The sequence below is a fragment of the Gobius niger genome (genome assembly GCF_951799975.1).
Source record: "Gobius niger genome assembly, chromosome: 7".
Lineage (NCBI taxonomy): Eukaryota > Metazoa > Chordata > Actinopteri > Gobiiformes > Gobiidae > Gobius > Gobius niger.
The window spans coordinates 10,463,655-10,484,756 of record NC_136858.1 but is presented as its reverse complement, the minus strand read 5'-3'; the positions used below and the strand labels follow the sequence as shown (position 1 = coordinate 10,484,756).

General features: G+C 43.4%; 1 protein-coding gene across 2 annotated transcripts in view; it reads left to right on the top strand.

Moving 5' to 3' along the window:
• The window catches only part of LOC306965481 (bone morphogenetic protein receptor type-1A-like), a 72,364-nt gene that overhangs the window by 30,402 nt on the left and 20,860 nt on the right, over positions 1 to 21,102 (top strand). For both annotated transcript variants that reach the window (XM_079559948.1, XM_079559947.1), the window contains exon 3: positions 19,800 to 20,069. In XM_079559948.1, the coding sequence (XP_079416074.1) occupies positions 20,003 to 20,069 (67 nt within the window). In that variant the 5' untranslated portion in view covers positions 19,800 to 20,002. The remainder of the gene's footprint in view (positions 1 to 19,799; positions 20,070 to 21,102) is intronic.

The following is a 21,102-nucleotide window of genomic DNA, read 5'->3' as shown; positions in this document are numbered from 1 at the left end:
TTCAATCCATAACCAGGTAAACCACAGAAGCCAGGCCAGGTCCAGACCAAGTTACCATAGTAACCTGAATTCAATCCATAACCAGGTAAACCACAGAAGCAAGGCCAAGTCCAGACCAAGTTACCATAGTAACCTGATTTAAAACCATAACCAGGTAAACCACAGGAACCAGGCCAAGTCCAGACCAAGTCCCCATAGTTACCGGAATTAAAACCATAACCAGGAAAACCACAGAAGCCAGGGCAAGTCCAGACCAAGTTACCATAGTAACCTGAATTCAATCCATAACCAGGAAAACCACAGAAGCCAGGCCAGGTCCAGACCAAGTTACCATAGTAACCTGAATTCAATCCATAACCAGGAAAACCACAGAAGCCAGGGCAAGTCCAGACCAAGTTACCATAGTTACCAGAATTCAATCCATAACCAGGAAAACCACAGAAGCCAGGGCAAGTCCAGATCAAGTTACCATAGTTACCAGAATTCAATCCATAACCAGGAAAACCACAGAAGCCAGGGCAAGTCCAGACCAAGTTACCATAGTAACCTGATTTAAAACCATAACCAGGTAAACCACAGAAGCAAGGCCAAGTCCAGACCAAGTTACCATAGTAACCTGATTTAAAACCATAACCAGGTAAACCACAGAAGCAGGGCCAAGTCCAGACCAAGTTACCATAGTTACCGGAATTACAACCATAACCAGGAAAACTGCAGAAGCCAGGTCACCTCCAGACCAAGTTACCATAGTTACCGGAACCAAAACCAGATCCAGGAAAACTACAGAAGCCAGGCAAAGTCCAGACCACATTTCCATAGTTACTGGATAATTTCAGGAGTTTCAAGTATTTCAGTGTTCAGGAATTCAACAGTGTTAAGGATTATAGGAATTTCAAGGTTTTAACAGTTTCAAGGTTTCAACAGTTTCAAAGTTTCAACAGTTTCAAGGTTTCAACAGTTTCCAGGATTTCAGGAGGTTCAATGTGTCAACAGTTTTGAAGATTTCAGGAGTTTCAATGTTTCAAATCTTTCAAGGACTTCAGGAGTTTCAAAGAAAGTATTTTAACAGTTTCAAGGCATTTTCAAGGATTTTTCAGGTGACTTCTGCATTAGATCTATTCCGCAGTCAATCGCAATTGCGCAGCAATTGCAAAATTTTCTAGTTATTATTATTATTATTATTAATCTATGTTTTTCCCGTTTTTCAACAGCTTTCACAGCTTTCACAGTTTCAGCAATTTCAGCAAGTTATACATTTAAACGTTCCGCATGTTTGGGAGAATCCTGCGATTACTTTTGGGAATTCAGCGATTTCCGGTTTTTCCGCAATCGGCCGATATTTGGACGATTTTTCCCATTACTTATAATGGGGCTTCCTCAAATTCACAGATTTTGCAGTTTTTTCCACAGTTTCAGCAATTTCTGCAGTTTGTGCTTGTTCAGCTTCCACAGCTTGTCAGTTTTCTGAAAAAATTTGAGTTCTGCAGTTTTCCAGTTTTTTTCTACGGGATCGGGAATTCTGCCATTGATTTGTATGGGGAATTCTGCCCATTCATTTTAATGGGACTTCAGGTACTTTCAGCCATTTCTGCAGTTCAAAAACTTCTGCAGTTCAAATACTTCTGCAGTTCAAATACTTCTGCAGTTCAAATACTTCTGCAGTTCAAATACTTCTGCAGTTCAAATACTTCTGCAGTTTCAAATACTTCTGCGGTTCAAATACTTCTGCAGTTCAAATACTTATGCAGTTCAAATACTTCTGCAGTTCAAATACTTCTGCAGTTTCAAATACTTATGCAGTTCAAATACTTCTGCAGTTCAAATACTTCTGCAGTTCAAATACTTCTGCAGTTTCAAATACTTCTGCAGTTCAAATACTTCTGCAGTTCAAATACTTCTGCAGTTTCAAGGATTGGGACCAAGACCCGAACCAAGACCCGAACCAAGACCCGAACCAAGACCCGAACCAAGACCCGAACCAAGACCCAGACCAAGACCCGAACCAAGACCCGAACCAAGACCCGAACCAAGACCCAGACCAAGACCCAGACCAAGACCCGAACCAAGACCCAGACCAAGACCCGAACCAAGACCCGAACCAAGACCCGAACCAAGACCCGAACCAAGACCCGAACCAAGACCCGAACCAAGACCCGAACCAAGACCCGAACCAAGACCCAGACCAAGACCCGAACCAAGACCCAGACCAAGACCCAGACCAAGACCCAGACCAAGACCCGAACCAAGACCCGAACCAAGACCCAGACTAAGACCTGAACCAAGACCCGAACCAAGACCCAGACCAAGACCCGAACCAAGACCCAGACCAAGACCTGAACCAAGACCCGAACCAAGACCCGAACCAAGACCCGAACCAAGACCCGAACCAAAACCCAGACTAAGACCTGAACCAAGACCCGAACCAAGACCCGAACCAAGACCCGAACCAAGACCCAGACCAAGACCCGAACCAAGACCTGAACCAAGACCCAAACCAAGACCCAGACCAAGACCCAAACAAAGACCCAAACCAAGACCCGAACCAAGACCCAAACCAAGACCCAAACAAAGACCCAAACCAAGACCCAGACCAAGACCCGAACCAAGACCTAGACCAAGATCTGACCCAAGACCTGGACCAAGATTCAAATCAAGACCCGAACCAAGACCCGAACCAAGACCCGAACCAAGACCCGAACCAAGACCCAGACCCGAACCAAGACCCAGACCAAGACCCAGACCAAGACCCAGACCAAGACCCAGACCAAGACCCAGACTAAGACCTGAACCAAGACCCAAACCAAGACCCAGACCAAGACCTGAACCAAGACCCGAACCAAGACCCAGACCAAGACCTGAACCAAGACCCGAACCAAGACCCGAACCAAGACCCGAACCAAGACCCGAACCAAGACCCGAACCAAGACCCAGACCAAGACCCGAACCAAGACCTGAACCAAGACCCAAACCAAGACCCAGACCAAGACCCGAACCAAGACCCAAACAAAGACCCAAACCAAGACCCAGACCAAGACTCGAACCAAGACCTAGACCAAGATCTGACCCAAGACCTGGACCAAGATTCAAATCAAAACCCGAACCAAGACCCGAACCAAGACCCAGACCAAGACCCGAACCAAGACCCAGACCAAGACCCGAACCAAGACCTGAACCAAGACCCAGACCAAGACCCGAACCAAGACCCGAACCAAAACCCAGACTAAGACCTGAACCAAGACCCGAACCAAGACCCGAACCAAGACCCAGACCAAGACCCGAACCAAGACCTGAACCAAGACCCAAACCAAGACCCAGACCAAGACCCAGACCAAGACCCGAACCAAGACCCAGACCAAGACCCGAACCAAGACCCAGACCAAGACCCAGACCAAGACCCGAACCAAGACCAACACCAAGACCCAGACCAAGACCAAAAACCACAGAAGCCAGGCCAAGTCCAGACTAAGTTGCCATAGTTACCCGAATTAAAACCATAACCAGGAAATCCATAGAAACCAGGTCAAGTCCAGACCAAGTTACCATAGTAACCTGAATTAAAACCATAACCAGGTAAACCACAGAAGCCAGGCCAAGTCCAGACCAAGTAACCATAGTAACCTGAATTCAATCCATAACCAGGTAAATCACAGAAGCCAGGCCAAGTCCAGACCAGGTTACCATAGTAACCTGAATTAAAACCATAACCAGGTAAACCACAGAAGCAAGGCCAAGTCCAGACCAAGTTACCATAGTAACCTGAATTAAAACCATAACCAGGTAAACCACAGAAACCAGGCCAAGTCCAGACCAAGTCCCCATAGTTACCGGAATTAAAACCATAACCAGGAAAACCACAGAAACCAGGCCAAGTCCAGACCACATTTCCATAGTTACCGGATAATTTCAGGAGTTTCAAGTATTTCAGGAGTGGTGAGGAATTCAACAGTGTTAAGGATTATAGGAATTTCAAGGTTTTAACAGTTTCAAAGAATTCAGGAGTTTCAAGGTTTCAACAGTTTCAAGGTTTCAACAGTTTCAAGGTTTCAACAGTTTCAAAGTTTCAACAGTTTCAAGGATTTCAGGAGGTTCAAGGTTTCAACAGTTTTGAAGATTTCAGGAGTTTCAATGTTTCAAATCTTTCAAGGACTTCAGGCGTTTCAAAGAAAGTATTTTAACAGTTTCAAGGCATTTTCAAGGATTTTTCAGGTGACTTCTGCATTAGATCTATTCCGCAGTCAATCGCAATTGCGCAGCAATTGCAAAATTTTCTAGTTTTGTTTCATTTCTGTCTTGACACTATTTAATGAATCAAAACAAGATTCTTACAATTAAATTACACTTTGTCGGTTGAGAAAATGCCATAGATCTAAAACAACTTATTAAAAATAGAGATGCACCGATCCAGCTGTTTTGCTCCCGATACTGATGCTTCATAAACAAAAACACAAACACTTGGCCGCTCCAGCAGCGGCTAGAATATTTCATTAGATGATCCAATCATAATTTCTGTCCCAGCTTCGATTAGTTGCCGCTACCCTACTGTTGCTGGTCACAGTATTTCGCAGACTTACTCTATATTCCCCAGGTTCTAAGCTTCAAAATGACATACAGCATGCCCAATCCCCAAAGCCTTACTTCCTGGTTCAGCAAGAGCTCTCTCCCTAAGCCCCTCCCCTCATTCTCCTTTGGCCCAAAAAAAAAAAAAGAAAGAGGAAGAAAAAAACAGCAGGCTGCCTGTGCCGCATGTAGCTTTGGTGGAGGTTTTTTGCTCATGTGATGGAAGGATATATGCTTTGCACGTGATCGCAAGGTAAAGATGTTGGTAAATTATCGCAATAATGGACCGTTTTTGGATTTTTTTAGAGGCTGGCCTAGTGGGGACGAGCGTTAGCACTGTAGCTCTAATTGCGGAGAAATTCCAATTATATACAGTTTTGCCAATGGGCGACAACGTCTTTACTTAAAGTAGTACTAAGTAACTCCTGCCCCTAGAGGACATAAGCGCCACTGCAGGTGTCGTAGCAAATTGCGATTTTTTTAGCTTATTAATTGTCTTGGAGAGTAAATACTACGCTGACAGAAAAGGCGAAGGGAGAGAGGAATATTGTACATCCAATTAAAGAATAGAAATAATTTTTTCACTCAAACTTCGCTGTAAATACTGTTTAAAGTGACGCTAGCCCGCAGTTAGCTTTGCCCGTTAGCATGTTAGCTTCTTCTTCGTGATTCTATTAGTGTGTATTGGTTGCTCCGGTCCGGTGGCAGTCAAGTTGCAAACATGGTTTTCTGGCCAGAGACACCAGGGGGAGATGAAAGACCCTCCAATCATCCCATAAACACTTGTATTACCCCCACAGGGACTAAGAAAAGGATTTATTATGGTAAACACGTTACTTAGAACTGCTTTAGATATATTTTCAGAAAAGCTACATGATGTGCTTTTCATATGCCCAATGTCTTTTGTGTAGAGCGATTACCTTACTGTATCGGCTTAAACGATACATTTTTGGACTCAATATTTATCACCTGCATATTTGTTTGCATTTTCCCCCCTTGTAAAGCTGTTCTTTTTAGTAGCGTAGCCGCGTTATCGTACCCCAATGAGACGAATCTGAACAACCTTCTCAAATGAACTTCTCCAGGTTTACAGAAAACATCGGGCTTTGCACAGGAGAAGACTGAGGTTTTTGTGCGCGCAGGACATTTTCCATTACCTGACTCCTGCATTCCAGCTGCAGAAGGTTGGGAGGAGTTTTTTTTTTTTTTTTTAAACGAGGGAGGCGCCGGAGCTGGAGGCAGCTGATCGTCGCTATCAACAGGTGGCCAATTCCACAGCCATAACAACATGAGCAACGGGCTGACACGAGTGGCTTTTTCCACACCACCACAACAAATATAGCCGTCGAACGGAAACATTGTCATCTATCGGCGCTAAATATATGAATCAAATCTATTGTTTTCCTAGTGAGGGAATTTGAAATTGACATTTTGCACTGGGAAACCATTGAAGAACATAAAGAACTGTTTATCAAACTGTTATTTTTATGATAGTTTCAGCGTGTTGTGAGGGCCGCCGTTTCGTTGGCGAGCAGTTACTGGCTTCACCGGGAGCGCTCGAGCCCGAACACCTTTTCTCTCTCAGATTTATGATTATGAAGGGCCTTTTTTATGGGCTTGCTGTGTTTGCTTTATGACTCAGTGTGGACAAAGACCGCGCTGTACGGCTGATGGATGGAGTCGTTTCTATGGTGATGGGCCTGATTAAAAACACATTTAAGATCTTCGCGCCTTTACCGCCTCTCCGATAAGCCGTAATGAGGCCTTTGCGCCGGGCCACGGGTCGCTTCACACCTGGGCTTTGAACCAGAGACCGTTTTTTGTTTAGTTTGACTTCTTGATTGGATTCTGGCTGATGCCTTAATGAGTTTTGTGACCACATTCTGATTTTTGTTGACATTTTCAAACTCTAACCTGTATAAAACTGAAAGGCTTTTGAACCGAAGTGTCCCAGGTGATGATCAATCCGTGTCATGAGAGGAGGTGTGGCCAAAAGAGGTCCACTCTTTGAATTGGGTGCAGAATTATTATGCCATTTCTTTCTCTCACACAAAATGGGAAGGAAAACTCATATGTCAGAGGCTGATATAGTCCATGGGCCAGACCAAATATCGGTACCGAAAAGGTGGCAAAGGCTATCATTGATTTTTAAGTAGGTCCATGTCTGAGGTTTATATTTTTGTATGATAGCCTTTTCAGAGTTACAGCTTTATCATAGTTTTCAGCTGTTGAAGTGAACCACCCCCATGTCAAAAAAGTCGCTTTTGACACTAGTCCATATTTTGGTTTAGGCCATTTCCAGCCCATTAGAAACTGATTTACACCATTGTATTTGGTATCATTGTAAAGAAGACATTTTCATGTTTCATTTGAGCCCAAATGTACCCCGCTGTGACTATTACCGTGGTAACCAAAGCTCCTCAAACTCAAACCTGAGGACGTTTTTTCACCATTTTCACAAAAACAGTTTTACTATGTTTAACGCTGTTTCTTCAAGGAACATCACAGAGACAAATGTTTGATACTGGGTAACTCTCTAGACTCTGAGGATTCAGGAAATGTATAACATGTCAGTACTTTCTCAACTTAAGGCCTCACTGTGAGGCACGAAGTAAAAGAATGTCCACCTCACATGAGCCTCTCCCATTGAAATAAGCCTATATCTGCCATTCTAAGGTTGGAACAGCTGGTGAGACTTTCTGTCCAGGACAGGCCAATGCAACTTGAAATTACATTTGTGGAGAAGAACAGCTCTGTATTTTTTAGCAAAAAGTTGTTTATCTATTTTATATATTATAGATATCTATCATATTATATGCTATATACACACAATGCCATTCTGTTTCTTTCACTACTATACATAGTCCTGTACATTTGTCTAAAATGTCTCAATAATCCAAGATAATTCCAAAGGTTTGCCTTTGTAGACACCACATGGTTTTACCAAAAATACCACATGTATTTGTTTTACACTTAGTTGTTAATGTATTTGCTGTAGAAAACTGTGCTCTGTTCTGAAGCTGAATTTGCCATAAACCACACGTTTACTATGAACATCACCCTTTTTTACTGATTAGTAAATTAATAAAGTAAATAATTGTGTATGGTCATTTCAGTAAAGTTGTTTTATTTCATTACTAATAAATCAAATATAGTAGTATAAAGATGGTGAGGTGTGAGGTGTTAAAACCAGGACATGAAGAGTCAACACAAAACTACAGCTTAGCCTCATCCACAACTAAATCACAGAGGCAGTCGACTAAGCAAAACATATTTTTATTTAATTAAACATTTTCTCCAGCTTTTCTGAAGTTATTTAATGTTCTTTGTACATGGATTGTTTTTTTTTTTTTTTGTTGTGTATGTGCTGTATTAACGTATTTGAGTTTATTTTTTATTTTTTATGTTGTGTAATTTATTTATTTTCTTCCCAGGCATATTGAGTTTGTGCACATGAAACATGCAGTATAAATGACTAAACAAAAGTTTACTTATTAGTTTTATGGACAGAACTTAAAGACACAGCCAGGAACCGGAGGGTGTCCGGTTTGGGATTCCCAGGATCTCAGGTGTTGTTCTGTTGGCTTCATCAAATCAGGACCTTCAGCTGCCCTGGGGCGGTTTGCAACCGACTGTGAAGTGGGATGAGTATCAGCACCTCCAAATCCGAGGCCATGGGTGGCTTCCCCTCTACAAGTCGGTGGAGAGGCCTTGCCTCAAGTGAAGGAGTTCAAGTATCTCAGGGTCGTGTTCACGAGTGAGGGACGGATGGAGCGTGAGATCGACAGACGGATCAGTGCGACATCGGCAGTGATCGGTGTATCGGACTGTTGTGGTGAAGAGGGAGCTGATTTGCTGATTGATCTATGTTCTACCCTCACCTATGGTCATAAGATCTGGGTAATGACCAAAAGGACAAGATCACAGATACAGGCTGCCGAAAGGAGTTTTCTCAGTCAACTAAGAGGAGCTTGGAGTAGAGCCGCTGCTTTTCCCATCATAACTTAGCAGATAACAAACCTGTTGATGATTGTGGAGGTTTAAATGTAGAGTTGTGCCCATATCCTGAATTATTCTTCATGCTCTTCAGAACATGCTGGAAACAAATCTTTTGGCGATGGTACTTATTGAGTTGTCATCCTGGACTGTGCCACCTCTGCAGGGTTCAGTATCACCTCAGGCTGACAATAGTTATATCGAGCCCAGTCAAATGCAACTAGAAAACTGTCTCTCGGAAGCTCAGCAGGCTCCACCTCTGAAACCATTCCTGTTTGGAATTGTCTCTTATTGCCTCTTGTGCACATTTTATCTCAACACCTCAACAAGTGTAGAGTGAAAAAAGAACATGCAAATTATAGCATGAGAATACTTTATCCAGCACAAGGAATGTATCACAAGAGTCCTTTTGTTGAAATTTGTGTTTTTGAAGATACTTCATATTCTCAGACTGGACTCAACAAGTTGCACATGAATGTTGTATGAGGAGATGAAAAACAGCAAGTATGCACAGGGAAGTGGTGAGGATAATGCAGAAGAACAAGGGTCTGAGGCCGATTGATTCTAGATTTGGACATGCACAGAGTAGGGAACGAAGTGAAGATTTATGGATATTCCGAACTTTTACAACTGTTTGTGAACTGTAATTCAGATAATGCTTTTCAATTGGAGCCACAAATCGAAGCTGCACGTTATTGTCCCTTTACAATAATTAACCATTTAACCCATCCATCTGCCCCTGGAACATGTCAGGAGCAGTGGACAGCCATGCTCATGTTCAGAATCACCAAGTTAGAGAATTATCCTCCTGTGCATCTTTTATGTTGATGGAAGAAACCAAAGCACCCCAAAAAAATCTGTCCAGACACAGACAGAGGATGTAAACTCCACATAAAAACACCTAAACTGAACTTCATGCTGAGAGGCAAGAGAATGCTAAGCACTAAGACTAACCACAGAGGGCATGCAATCTCTCCTGCGCATTCAACACTTTTTGGGCCAGATCTTCCACCTGGCGCAAGGACAGCGCTGCTCCAAACAAGACCCACATTCTTTACCTAGGTTACATCGCACTGCCTCATGTTCTTCCTTTAGTGTTATGGGCTTCTATAAGCTCTATCAGGTCAAACTAAAAACTTGAGTTAACCAGTGTCTGTGTCTGAGAGCAAGATGTAAAGCCGGTCCTCCTATGTTTCCAGGTTGTACTCAGCCGTAATTCACCCCCATTCTTACACCACCTTTCTCCCTCGCCCCTTCCCGGTCGCGGAGTCTGGTTGGAAGAAAAAATAACATTGCCATTGGCCACGGGTCGCCATTGTCAACTGTTGCAGGAAAAGCTTGGTTCTTGGATAACCAACTGTCTAACCAACTACAGTTTGTGTGTCTTCTTGGACATAAAGGTATTCCCTTCACTCTTTTCTATCAGCATAATGTTTTTTGTACAAGGGGTTTCAAGAGTGACTGAATGTCTAGCTGACACCTCACAGCAAGACGTTCCTGGGTTCGATATCCCAGGCCATGTGGGACCTTTCTGTGTAGAGTTTGCATGTTCTTCTTTTTGTTTCATGTCCCCTGAGTTAATTTTCTGTAGAATCCAGTTCTTGTACGGTAGAACACCTTGGTACTTCTAACCTAGCTTTTGGCTCAAAATCTAGTGATAGTTAACCCCCTTTTGTCTTTGTCCCCAGGGCCATTCGACTGCACAACTCTCTGGAAGCAAAAGATAATGGTGTCTGCAATGTTATATCGCTAGAAATGTTATTTATTTACCAAATACATATGTAAAATGATGTGGTTTCAGTAGTGAATGAGTGAAAGTGAATGAGACTGTCAGTGAGTGCATTGTGTAGGCTACATAATATGGATATTTTTTTTACAATTTAGTATACAGTTTATATTATACAGAATATTTGTAATTTTTACAAATGTATTTTCAAGTTGCATTGGCCTGTCCTGGACAGAAAGTCTCACCAGCTGTTCCAACCTTAGAATGGCAGATATAGGCTTATTTCAATGGGAGAGGCTCATGTGAGGTGGACATTCTTTTACTTCGTGCCTCACAGTGAGGCCTTAAGTTGAGAAAGTACTGACATGTTATACATTTCCTGAATCCTCAGAGTCTAGAGAGTTACCCAGTATCAAACATTTGTCTCTGTGATGTTCCTTGAAGAAACAGCGTTAAACATAGTAAAACTGTTTTTGTGAAAATTGTGAAAAAACGTCCTCAGGTTTGAGTTTGAGGAGCTTTGGTTACCACGGTAATAGTCACAGCGGGGTACATTTGGGCTCAAATGAAACATGAAAATGTCTTCTTTACAATGATACCAAATACAATGGTGTAAATCAGTTTCTAATGGGCTGGAAATGGCCTAAACCAAAATATGGACCAGTGTCAAAAGCGACTTTTTGGACATGGCGTTGGTTCACTTCAACAGCTGAAAACTATGATAAAGCTGTAACTCTGAAAAGGCTATCATACAAAAAATATAAACCTCAGACATGGACCTACTTAAAAATCAATGATAGCCTTTGCCACCTTTTCGGTACCGATATGCCAGATTTTGGGGTTTGGCCCATGGACTAATAACTCAAATATGGTTGAAAGCGTGTAAGGGACTTAACAGTCAAACGTTTTGTCACCAAAAACCAACAAGGCTGCGAGAAGCAGACTCTGATAGAATCAAACCCACCCGACCCACCAGTTGAGAACCACTGATTGGTGTTTGTTTAGTGACTTGTCTTCAGTGATCAGTGGGCACCTGAGAGCTTTTTCTTCATGGGTTTGCTGTCTGGTTCGGTTCTTAGAATGTAAATTGGAGACTCACTTTCAAATTGGAGACTCGCTTTCTGATACTGGGATAAGATGACATAGATGTGTATAATGATTTGTACCTTTCTTGTACAGTTATAATATGTGCCAAGGGCAGACTATCTCACCAGTGGCATCAAGCATCAAGACATCATGTATTTCATTGTTCATTGTGCACGTCATATAGCGTATGAAAGCGATCTGTGGACATGGGAGGTGATGAATGTACATTACAATCCCTCACTGACTGACTGCCTCTGAATTGCCTGTTTGAACTTCTGGTTACTGTCGTCAATAAATCGCTCTAGACGGTTACTGCTGCCTCTCTGGTTTGATTTTCAACTTCGACAGATTGGTGGAGGATGCTGGCAGTCTAGAAGACTCATCTACTGCTTGCCTCTTGGTTTGGGTTTTTCCAACATCGACACTAGCAGTCAGTTGAACTCGGCTTGGTAAAGGGCATAAAAAGTGATGCTTCAAGAGAGCGGAGTGTGAAGATGCTGGACGGAGAGCCTTCCCCGCTGCCCACCGTGCCTCCACTTTTTCGGGGTATTCTTATGCTAATCCATTGCTGGGGATGAGGCGCAAAGCAGCCAAGCAAACAATGGCAGTGGAGCCAGAAAGTCTGGCCTGCAGTCTCCCAGGCCCTGAAAGGCATGTCGGGCAGGGCGCCGACACCAACGGGGAGGCTGCTGCAGCACCCAGAGGCCCGCCTGCAAGGAGGGGCCCCCGGGAGGGGACGGCCGGCGGGGCCAAGATGGAGGGAGAGAGGAGAGAGGGAAGAAATAGTGAAGGAGAAGTGGGGGAGGGACAATGTGAGGAAGGAAAGAGGAGAGAGAGATGTTTAGAAATTCACCTGTAATGATCAAGCCTCAAAGCTGTGTTTCTGTGTGTTCTGCTAATTCTCTAAAGCCTGATATCTGACAGAGACTGAAGATGGACATCCACTATGGTTGTGCAAGATGTGTGTCAAAACAGGACTTGAATAATACAAACTCAAAATTTGGGGAAAAACATAAATAGAACTGAACTTTTTGACATATAAGTTACTAGTTTTAACACATTAAACATGAATCCTCTCATTACGAGTTTAGATTTGTTGAGAAAGAAAAAAGAAATTGGAGTGGAAATGGGTTGAAAAATAGGGGGGAAATGGAGGAAAAATAAGGAAAAAATAATGAGAAAATTGGGAAATATTTGGTGATAAAAGTGTTTTTTCTGTCCTAGTCTGCTCAGGACAGTTTATCTTTTTGAGCGACAATGCACTGTATATGAAGGTGTTTGCAGCACATTTTTGCATATGTCTGATTGCAATATGCAAATATGGCTTCATCATTGCTATCGAGAAAGTCCCCTCTAATATAGAGATACTGATTTTGGTCCATAGTCAAAGATGTCAGTATTGTGGACAGCAGTGCAGCTCCAGCCCGCTCCACTCCCGTCACAAACCCCCAAACTGCTGATCCCAATCTCCCTCATTACTGCATTTATTTGTGGAGCTCAGGAGCTGTCGGCCGCAGCCTCTCGTCCAATCAGGGCCCGCCGTCATTTATTTAGTCTGCCGCAGTTGGTCCAGAGCAGGAAGTGGAGACGCATTAGGGAATGATTATTGATGTGCGGGCCCCGGCCGGCTCGCTCTCCTCTCCATTTGAAAATCCTTGGATTATTAATGAATTCAAACCTCATAATCAGAGCAGTCTTTTCACTCTTTTTGCAACAGACGGTTTAGGTGTTGTTGTTTTGTTTTGTTTTCATTTTTTGTCAAACTGTGTCGCTTAAAAAAACAGAATGTAGGGGCTCCAAGAATCATTTAGTCTTTAGAGTGTAAGCACAACATTGGCCATATCGAGCAGTTTTTTTTGGCTTTTTCGTAAATTTGCCGCGGAATCTGGTAGTGTTATAGCCAATAGAGAAGAAATGTATAATTCCAGTATCCAGCTGCTACCGGATAAAATGGAAACAATCATTAGGCACATTGTTTTGTATCTATTTTTAAGATGATGCACATCTTTGAGTAATCTTGGAATCTTCCCCGAGGCTTTTCTAAGCAGCGCTTGATCTCTTGCTAAGCTTAATATTTTCATCATGGGGTAAAAACACTTAAGGCTGCACAGTATGTCGCAAAGACATGTCATATCGCGATATTAGGTGATGCAATATCCGTATCGTAAGAAGCCACAATATATCGCGACATCACTTAAGTCTTAATTTGACTGAGATTTGAGCCGATTTTGAGCTAACGCGCTAAAGCTGTTTGTTAGCTAGCTTACATTGTTGGTTAAGTGGACACTCAGGGTTACTTGTCCCAAAACCCGAGGGGTCATTTGTCACATGGGGTCAAACTTTGAGATCAAACTTTTTTGCAAACTCAGCCAAGAACAAACCATGAACAGAACTTTATGTGCGAAAGTTCAGTTTTAGTTAAACATTTCCCAATTTAGTGGGTGTTTCAATCCTGATTTTGTGTTTTTTGATGACTTCTGGTCGTTGAGAAACCTGCGATTTGTGTTTTATATAGAATTTAACATATCGTGTGGAAACGGTTTGGTAAAATATCGCAATAATATCATTATCGCAATATTGCACCGCTGTATCGCAAAAAACGTCAATATCGTGCAGCCTTAAAAAACACCATCGCTTCACGGTGGCCACATGGGAAGCCGATTTTGCTTGAATGTCCAGGAAGTAAAACCACTGGATTTCTTGTTTTGGCTGTTTTTGATAAATATTACATTTTCTAACCAACGAAGTGTAAGGTAGTGGAAGATGTGTTTGACATTATTACAAATACCTTCAAAAAAGCGTAATACCTTTTAAAATGCTTCCCATGGCCCAGGCCGCCTCGAGTTCTTTCACCGTTATCGCTCCAACCAAAGTTTGCACCACTTGTTCAGCCCCGCCATCTGCTGCAGCTCCGAGCCATGGCAGCAAAATATCACTTTTCCATAATGGATTTTTATAGCCGGCTACCTCTGCAGCCAAATGAAAAGTTATTATACCCAGCAGCAGCAGACAGCGTCCATTAAAGCCTTTATACAGCCCCGTCCTCTACCTGTTTTTTTTTTTTTTTTTCAGGCGCTAGGGTTTCGATCCCTCTCGCCGAATTTCCCAGCATCCCCCGAGCCCGCGTGACCTCGAATTCTTTCCCCCCGGGGTGGCTAGCTATGGCTCAGTGGTTCCCTATAAGGCTGGTTTATTCTGTACAGGTGGGAAGGCGGACAATAGCTCTTTTCATAAACGGCACTGGTGAATGTTTCTCCTGTGAGGGTCTGATGTCACGTGTAACCGGGCCAAGGAAGGGGACGCTAACCTGAGATTTGAGACCGTTCCACTGTCGGCTTCTTCACTTAAAGTGCACTCGCTCGACGTTACAAGAAAAGAACTGAGATGAAAACGTATCTTATCTTTGGCAAACAACAACATCCCCAACGTTACATGTCGCTTTGAAATTGCTTGATAGAATATCCCAATGTAGTCACAATATTGAAGACCATGAACCAATACTGCAATTTTGGAGCGTTGTCCAGTACCATTAAAGTGATAGTCTGTAAGATTTCATAACAAGGGGAGAGAAATTTTCAAAAGTAAACAATCAAGGCCATCCCTTCCCTCCTGACTGGGCCTGAAAGCCACTCCTAGTTGACAAAAGGAATCCTCCTAATTGGACCTGACAGACCTGATCACAGGAAAAGCTCGTCTCATTGGTCAAAGTCATGGCACAGAGGATTCTGATTAGTTGTTCAGATTAGCAAAAAGAGGGATTTAGGGGGAAAAAACAAAATAATTATTTAGTATTACTTGTGTTGCGTTATATTACAGATCCCGCCGATCAATTATACACAATATAATAAAGCATTTACAGATTATCACTTTAATATTTGAAAGAAGACCTGCCATGAGATTATTGTACTAGTCTAGCGAGTACAGTAGCATTTCCAATCTTCTCTCAAATGTTGAAAGATAGGTGGAAAAATTTACTTTCTTTGTTCTACTATTCCCTCGTCAAAAACATACTGTACCTAGCGTAGCATTTTACTTCACTCAGTTTAATCCTTTTCACTGGTCGATTTTTTCTTCTACTGTGTCATAGATGAGACACAAAGCTGTCCTACAGGATTTCAAACCCCATAATCAATCATCTGACCTGCTCTTCGCTCGAAACGTGTTCATCACCGCGCCGCTGATTTGCGAGCATTCCGTCAGCTGAAAGTGAAAGCTTGTTTTTCCACGGATTTTATAACATGTCATGCTGTCTGCTACGAAATCGTGACCTCCTTACTGTCTTCTTTACATTAACGTTGTTCAAAATGTGATTACGATATGAAAATGAAGTTACAAATCTAATCCATATCAGAAAAGTCCTTCTCGTGCTTTTCCCCACTGCCCTGGTAGAAAGTCTCTCTGCTGCTGCTGTTCAAATTCCAGTGCTATCTAAAGCAGAAACAGCTGTTGCTAATAACGCTAGCATGTTATGAAAGAAGCACCCCCCCCCAAAAATGAGAGCATTCTTGAGATATTACCACTTTTTTTTTCGTCTCTGACTACAAATAAGTCGTGATTAAACGGCGCAGTTGTAATTCTGCGGTGCGGCTCGTTCCCCCTCTAGTTTAATTGGACCGGTAACCCGATAGGCAGTCTAGCGTTTTAGCCTTCAAAACTTTGGCACGCCGCGCTTCCCTGCGCTCCAGCTGGAAGAATGACTGGTTGTCTGCGAGGCTGCCGGCTGAAGAATGGCCGACAAGTTGATGCACGAACCCGCACAGGAGGAGGGAGTGAAAGTTACACCGCCGTAAAGATTTTCAAATATTTCAGCTGGTGATGATGTGCTCTTTTTCAAAGGATCTCCCTTTGTGTTTAAGTCATAGCTGCTGTTTAGGATGTGACGCTATATCATTTCTGTCAGGAAGCTGAACTCTCTCTTCTATATTATATCTGCTATATCGTGGCAAAAAATCAGCACAAGGTTTTATTTACACAAATCGTTCTAAGGGTGAAAAAACAGTCTGTAAAGTTTGGATGATTTCGTTCCAAAACATAACCTCTCCCTGATTACTTATCTCAGATCATTAGAGCTGGGTGCCATTAAAAGATACCAGTATGGTATTGGGAAAAAAGTTTTGGTAATACCGGTATGGGAAAAATTACAGTATTGAAAGCAGGTACAGAAAAAAAACCTTCTATCTTTAGATCGATGTTTTAATGCCATTGGTCCAGGGACCCCTCCTGGAACCGCCACCTTAACGTGGTGGAGAAGTTTGAGCACCTGAATGATCCCGGGAGGTCTGTTGTCGGGGGCTTCGTGCCCCTGGTAGGGTCTCCCATGGCAAACAGGTCCTAGGTGACAGGTCAGACAAAGAGCGGTTCAGAAGCCTCTTATGAGAGACCAACAGGCCCGGTTAGAATCGTGAGGCCGTCCTTCTGTGGACCCACCACCTGCAGGAGGAGCCACAAGGGGCTGGTGCAATGTGATTTGGGCAGATCCAACAGCTGCCCCCACCACCCAGCAAAAGACAAGTGTTAAAAAATAGATGGATGGTCCAGGGACAAACTTATTACTTGGTTGTTGCAGCTCAAATAAATGATTTTTTCCCCCCTATTTTGCCCCATTTTCCCCAAATTAGTCCCAATTTTTCCCCATATTTCTTGACATCATAGATGAATTCTATTTTCCACACATTATTGTTCTGTTTTCTGGTTCTAGAGCACAAATGCTTTAGCATAGGTAGCAGAAAAAGTATTGTTCAAGTATCGAAACCAAGTATCGTTAAAGTACTGGTATCGTAACTAAAAGAGTAAAAAAAAGGATATACAAATGTCAAAGATTGGATTCCCACAGTAAATCTTTGAGGCGCGCTGTTCCCAGGCTTGAGCGGCCCTCTCCCGGCTCCCGGACGTGATAAGGCCGTCTCCGGCGTGTCAGCCCGGGTGTTAGAAGTGTGTTTGCGGAGGGAAGCGCATGTGTGGCGAGATTTGGACGGGGACCGCGTGTGTGCGTCGGCCGAAAAAAAGTGGGAAGCCGTTCGTTTCCTGTCCCGGGGGGGGGTTGAAGGGGGGGGGGGGGGGTGTGTGCTCCTGACAGACGGGCCTTCCTGAGCGTGCCCAGGCGCGTCCTGCCGAGCTCTCTCTTATCTCCGTGATTGTGGCTTTGTGTGAGACCGATCTTACTGTGGGACGAATGGCTGGTTAAAGGACCCTTATTATTCTCCTAGTTTTTTTTTTCCTGTCGTGAAAAACATGCCCGCGAGTTGTGGTTTGTTTAAAGACGTACTGCGCGGCATTTCATTTCTTGCTAAACATTTCGTCGTCACTTTTTACGGACGGATAAGTTGCTCTTGTGATTTAGCGGCATATAACCGGGAATGCAGCTTTACACTGAGTTCCAAATTATTATGCAAATGACATTTTACTTCGATTTTATAAATTATCAACTCAAATGAGAGTCAGCATAGTTTTCAACTGTTAGAGGATCATTTGAGTGTGATAGAAAAAACCTCCCAGTGACAACAGTATTTATTTCAAGAATAAATGCAGTTTTTTTACTATATTCTACTGTTCCAAATTAGTTTCAATACATTTTAAAGCTTGTAATTAACTGAAAATGGTCATTTGTTGAATTTACAGCAGGAGGTCATATTTACTGAAATCAAAAGCTATTTCAATCAAAAACATCTTAACAGGTCATGTTGTATTTTAACATGACTCCAGGCCAAAACATGACTCTGCCCCCTCCTTGCTGACGTCACAGCATTGTTGGGACATGGTGGCCATTCAACAACTATCCACTACTCCATCCATTTGACCGTCCAGGGTTACACAGCACTCATCAGTGAACAAGACTGTTTGAAAATGAGTTTTCATGCATTTCTGAGCCACTGCAATTTAGGCGAGGCCAGATAGGTTTATGCACAACTGCAGCCTCTGGAGGGTCCTACACCTTGATGTTCGGGAGACTCCAGAGGCACCAGCAGCTTCAAATACCGGTTTGCTGCTTTGTAGCAGCTGTTCTATTCATCTGATGTATTTGTCTGGAAGAAACCGTCCTCATTGTGCCTTTATCTGCGCAAACCCGTGTGTGTCTGAATCCTCCACAAATCTCTTACTGTACGATAATTACGCTTCATCTTTCATGAAATATCGAAGGTTTCCATTCCTAGTCCAAAGCATTCAACTATTTCACACTTTTCATCAGCAGAGAGACCCATATTGCTTGAAAATGATGATCTGCTTAATAAAGTGGAACACCCTTTTTCAGTAGTTTTTCCAATAACTGGGCTTAACCGGGCAACTAATCATCCCAGGTCTCTGAGATCGATGTCAGTGATTCAAAGAGCCTGAGCCACAATGCCTTCCATGAGTTTCTTTGAAAAACTTACAAAAAAATGCAATTAGCAAAATAATGTGTAACGCAGTGTCAGAAATCTAGCATATTCAGTCCTTATCCTTGTCCCCACCTGCTGATGTCGTGAAGTTCTTTTCCTCCAGCAGTACAGAAGAACAAACAAACCGTTGTTTGCAGGAGATGTAGGACACTGTAATACAATATTGTGGCTTGAATGAAGCAGCATAAGCATTTTATACAGTGTTGTCATCTGAAACCTGTCCTACTTTAATTCATAAAGGTTTGAATATCGCTCCTATAGATGCGATTTTATCTGTAGCTCATCGTTGGGGAAAGTGATGTTCTGCTTTTGTTTGCTCGTATAGTCTCCCTTTGTATCTGAAGAGTCTAAGTCAAAAGTGCAGTCGTCCTTACAGGGAAGCCTGGTTTTCTCCTGGTATTCTGCAGCTCTGTTTTCAAGAGCTGGCACAGTGTTCAGCGTTTTTGTCCCCGCCTGTCCTCAGTAATGATGGCCCCTCTCATCAGCCGCGGTCGGTGGCGGTGCAGCGTTTTCGTGTGTGCCTCCTCGGTCCGAGATGTGTGAAAAGTGGGTTACAGGTCGGCCCCTTTGTCCCCCGGGGCCAAATGAAAAGTGACAGACAGCGGCCGGGCATGGGCACTCATTCTGCCCCCTTCGCTCCCCGCCCGCAGGACCCCTGCTCGGCGCCCACTAATTGAGGCATGCCTTTATTAGTGCTGCGCGGAGGCTCAGCGCCGGTAATTGCCGAACATCCCCGGACAAATAATCCGGCGGTTAGATGGACCGTGGCGGCCCAGCGCTGTGCCGACAGGGGTCACAGGGTCACGGAGCGCCCACACCCAACTTCATCTTACAGGCATTACGTTTGCATGCGCAGTGTCAAGGAGTAAGCAACTCTCACGTGCTTTAGAAATTATAAATGCATAGAAATATTCCTTCTGTGTTATTGCTGACCCTCTCTCCGCTGGGTAGATCTAAAGGTCTGAAAAGTAGCGTCTTGTATTGAGGTCTGAAAATTTAGCCCTTAATCAATCTTTTCTGTACGTTTCTCAACCCGTCTTCCTGTGTTTCTTCCTCAGGGCGTTGGAGCCTCCGAGTGTGTGAGACAAAGGAGGGTCAGATATCGTGCTAACCCGTCCTGCCCGTGTCCCATCTCCAGAGAGGAGCTGCCGGTCACTCTCTCCGGCTGACCTCCCTGATAGACTTTGTGCCGTTTCACCCTTATCCCCACCGTCCTGTTATCTGACGCCCCTGCTCCGGAAACTCCTTGTTCTGGCCCGGGATGGCCCGCCTGTCGCTGTGCGTGGCTCTCGTCTGCGCCTTGCTCCTGCTGACCCACACGGCGAATGGTGAGTAGTGCAATGTTCTGCTACCACGTGAATTTCAAGTTTTTACATATTTATGACTTATTTTAATGGGATTGTGTCAAAATTGATTAAGGGGAAACCCGGTTTTTAAGGAGAGCCAAGAGTAATATCCCTTCAGTGTTAGATATTTGTAGCAGAGACCCAATATTGAATTTTTTTCAGAATCGGCTCCGATATCCGATCCCTAGGGATCACTGTATCCCTAGTCATTATGCTGTGAGAGTCCGTGCGCTTTGACTCAACTTGTGTTCACTTCAGCACCTAAACTGCCTTCTCTGCCTCTTCAACACTCTCTGTTGTTGTTTTTTTCCCCCTCATTTAAACTGCTCCACTTCAGACCTTGCGCCCTCTGCTGGCCACCCCAGCTGTTTGTATGTGCAGAAATAACATTGTTGTTTTCCAATAGTATTTTCTGTTGTAAAACGTGAAAATATCTAGGCTCAGGTGTCCAAAAGTACTTCATAAAGCTGGAGTAGTGCATGAGCTGGGACCTTTAAAGTTACTCATTAAGCCTTCTCTTTGTATCGGCGTAGATAACACTGCATTAGCCTGAAATAACATTATAGCCCCCTCATGCAGATCCCTATCTCCCACTGGCCTTTGTGACTGGGGTTTTAATTACAGGCGACTGCTGGGTGCCTTAGCTTAAGTACAATTGGGGAAGCCTATCCAAACAGACGCACTCATCAAGCGTGTGCACAGTCTCCACATGAATAAATATTGACTGTGAGAGTCCAAAACTGCCATTAGTTTGGCAATTTTAGAATATTTTTTGGAACATGTTGGTGGAGGTGTAACAGTAGGGTGAGAAAGATCAGTTTTGTTGTTTGTCGAGACAATACTTCCTTTAGTAATTGTGATTTGGTATTTGCAACCGGTCAGTTTTTGACTACACCGGTTTTGCGGCACTGAGCGAGCGCGAATCCCTCCCATTTTTCATAGATGCTGTACACGAGTCTCCATCGTAATGAGTTGCAATTACAGCGAAGGAAAAGGATTACAGACCAGCTCAGCT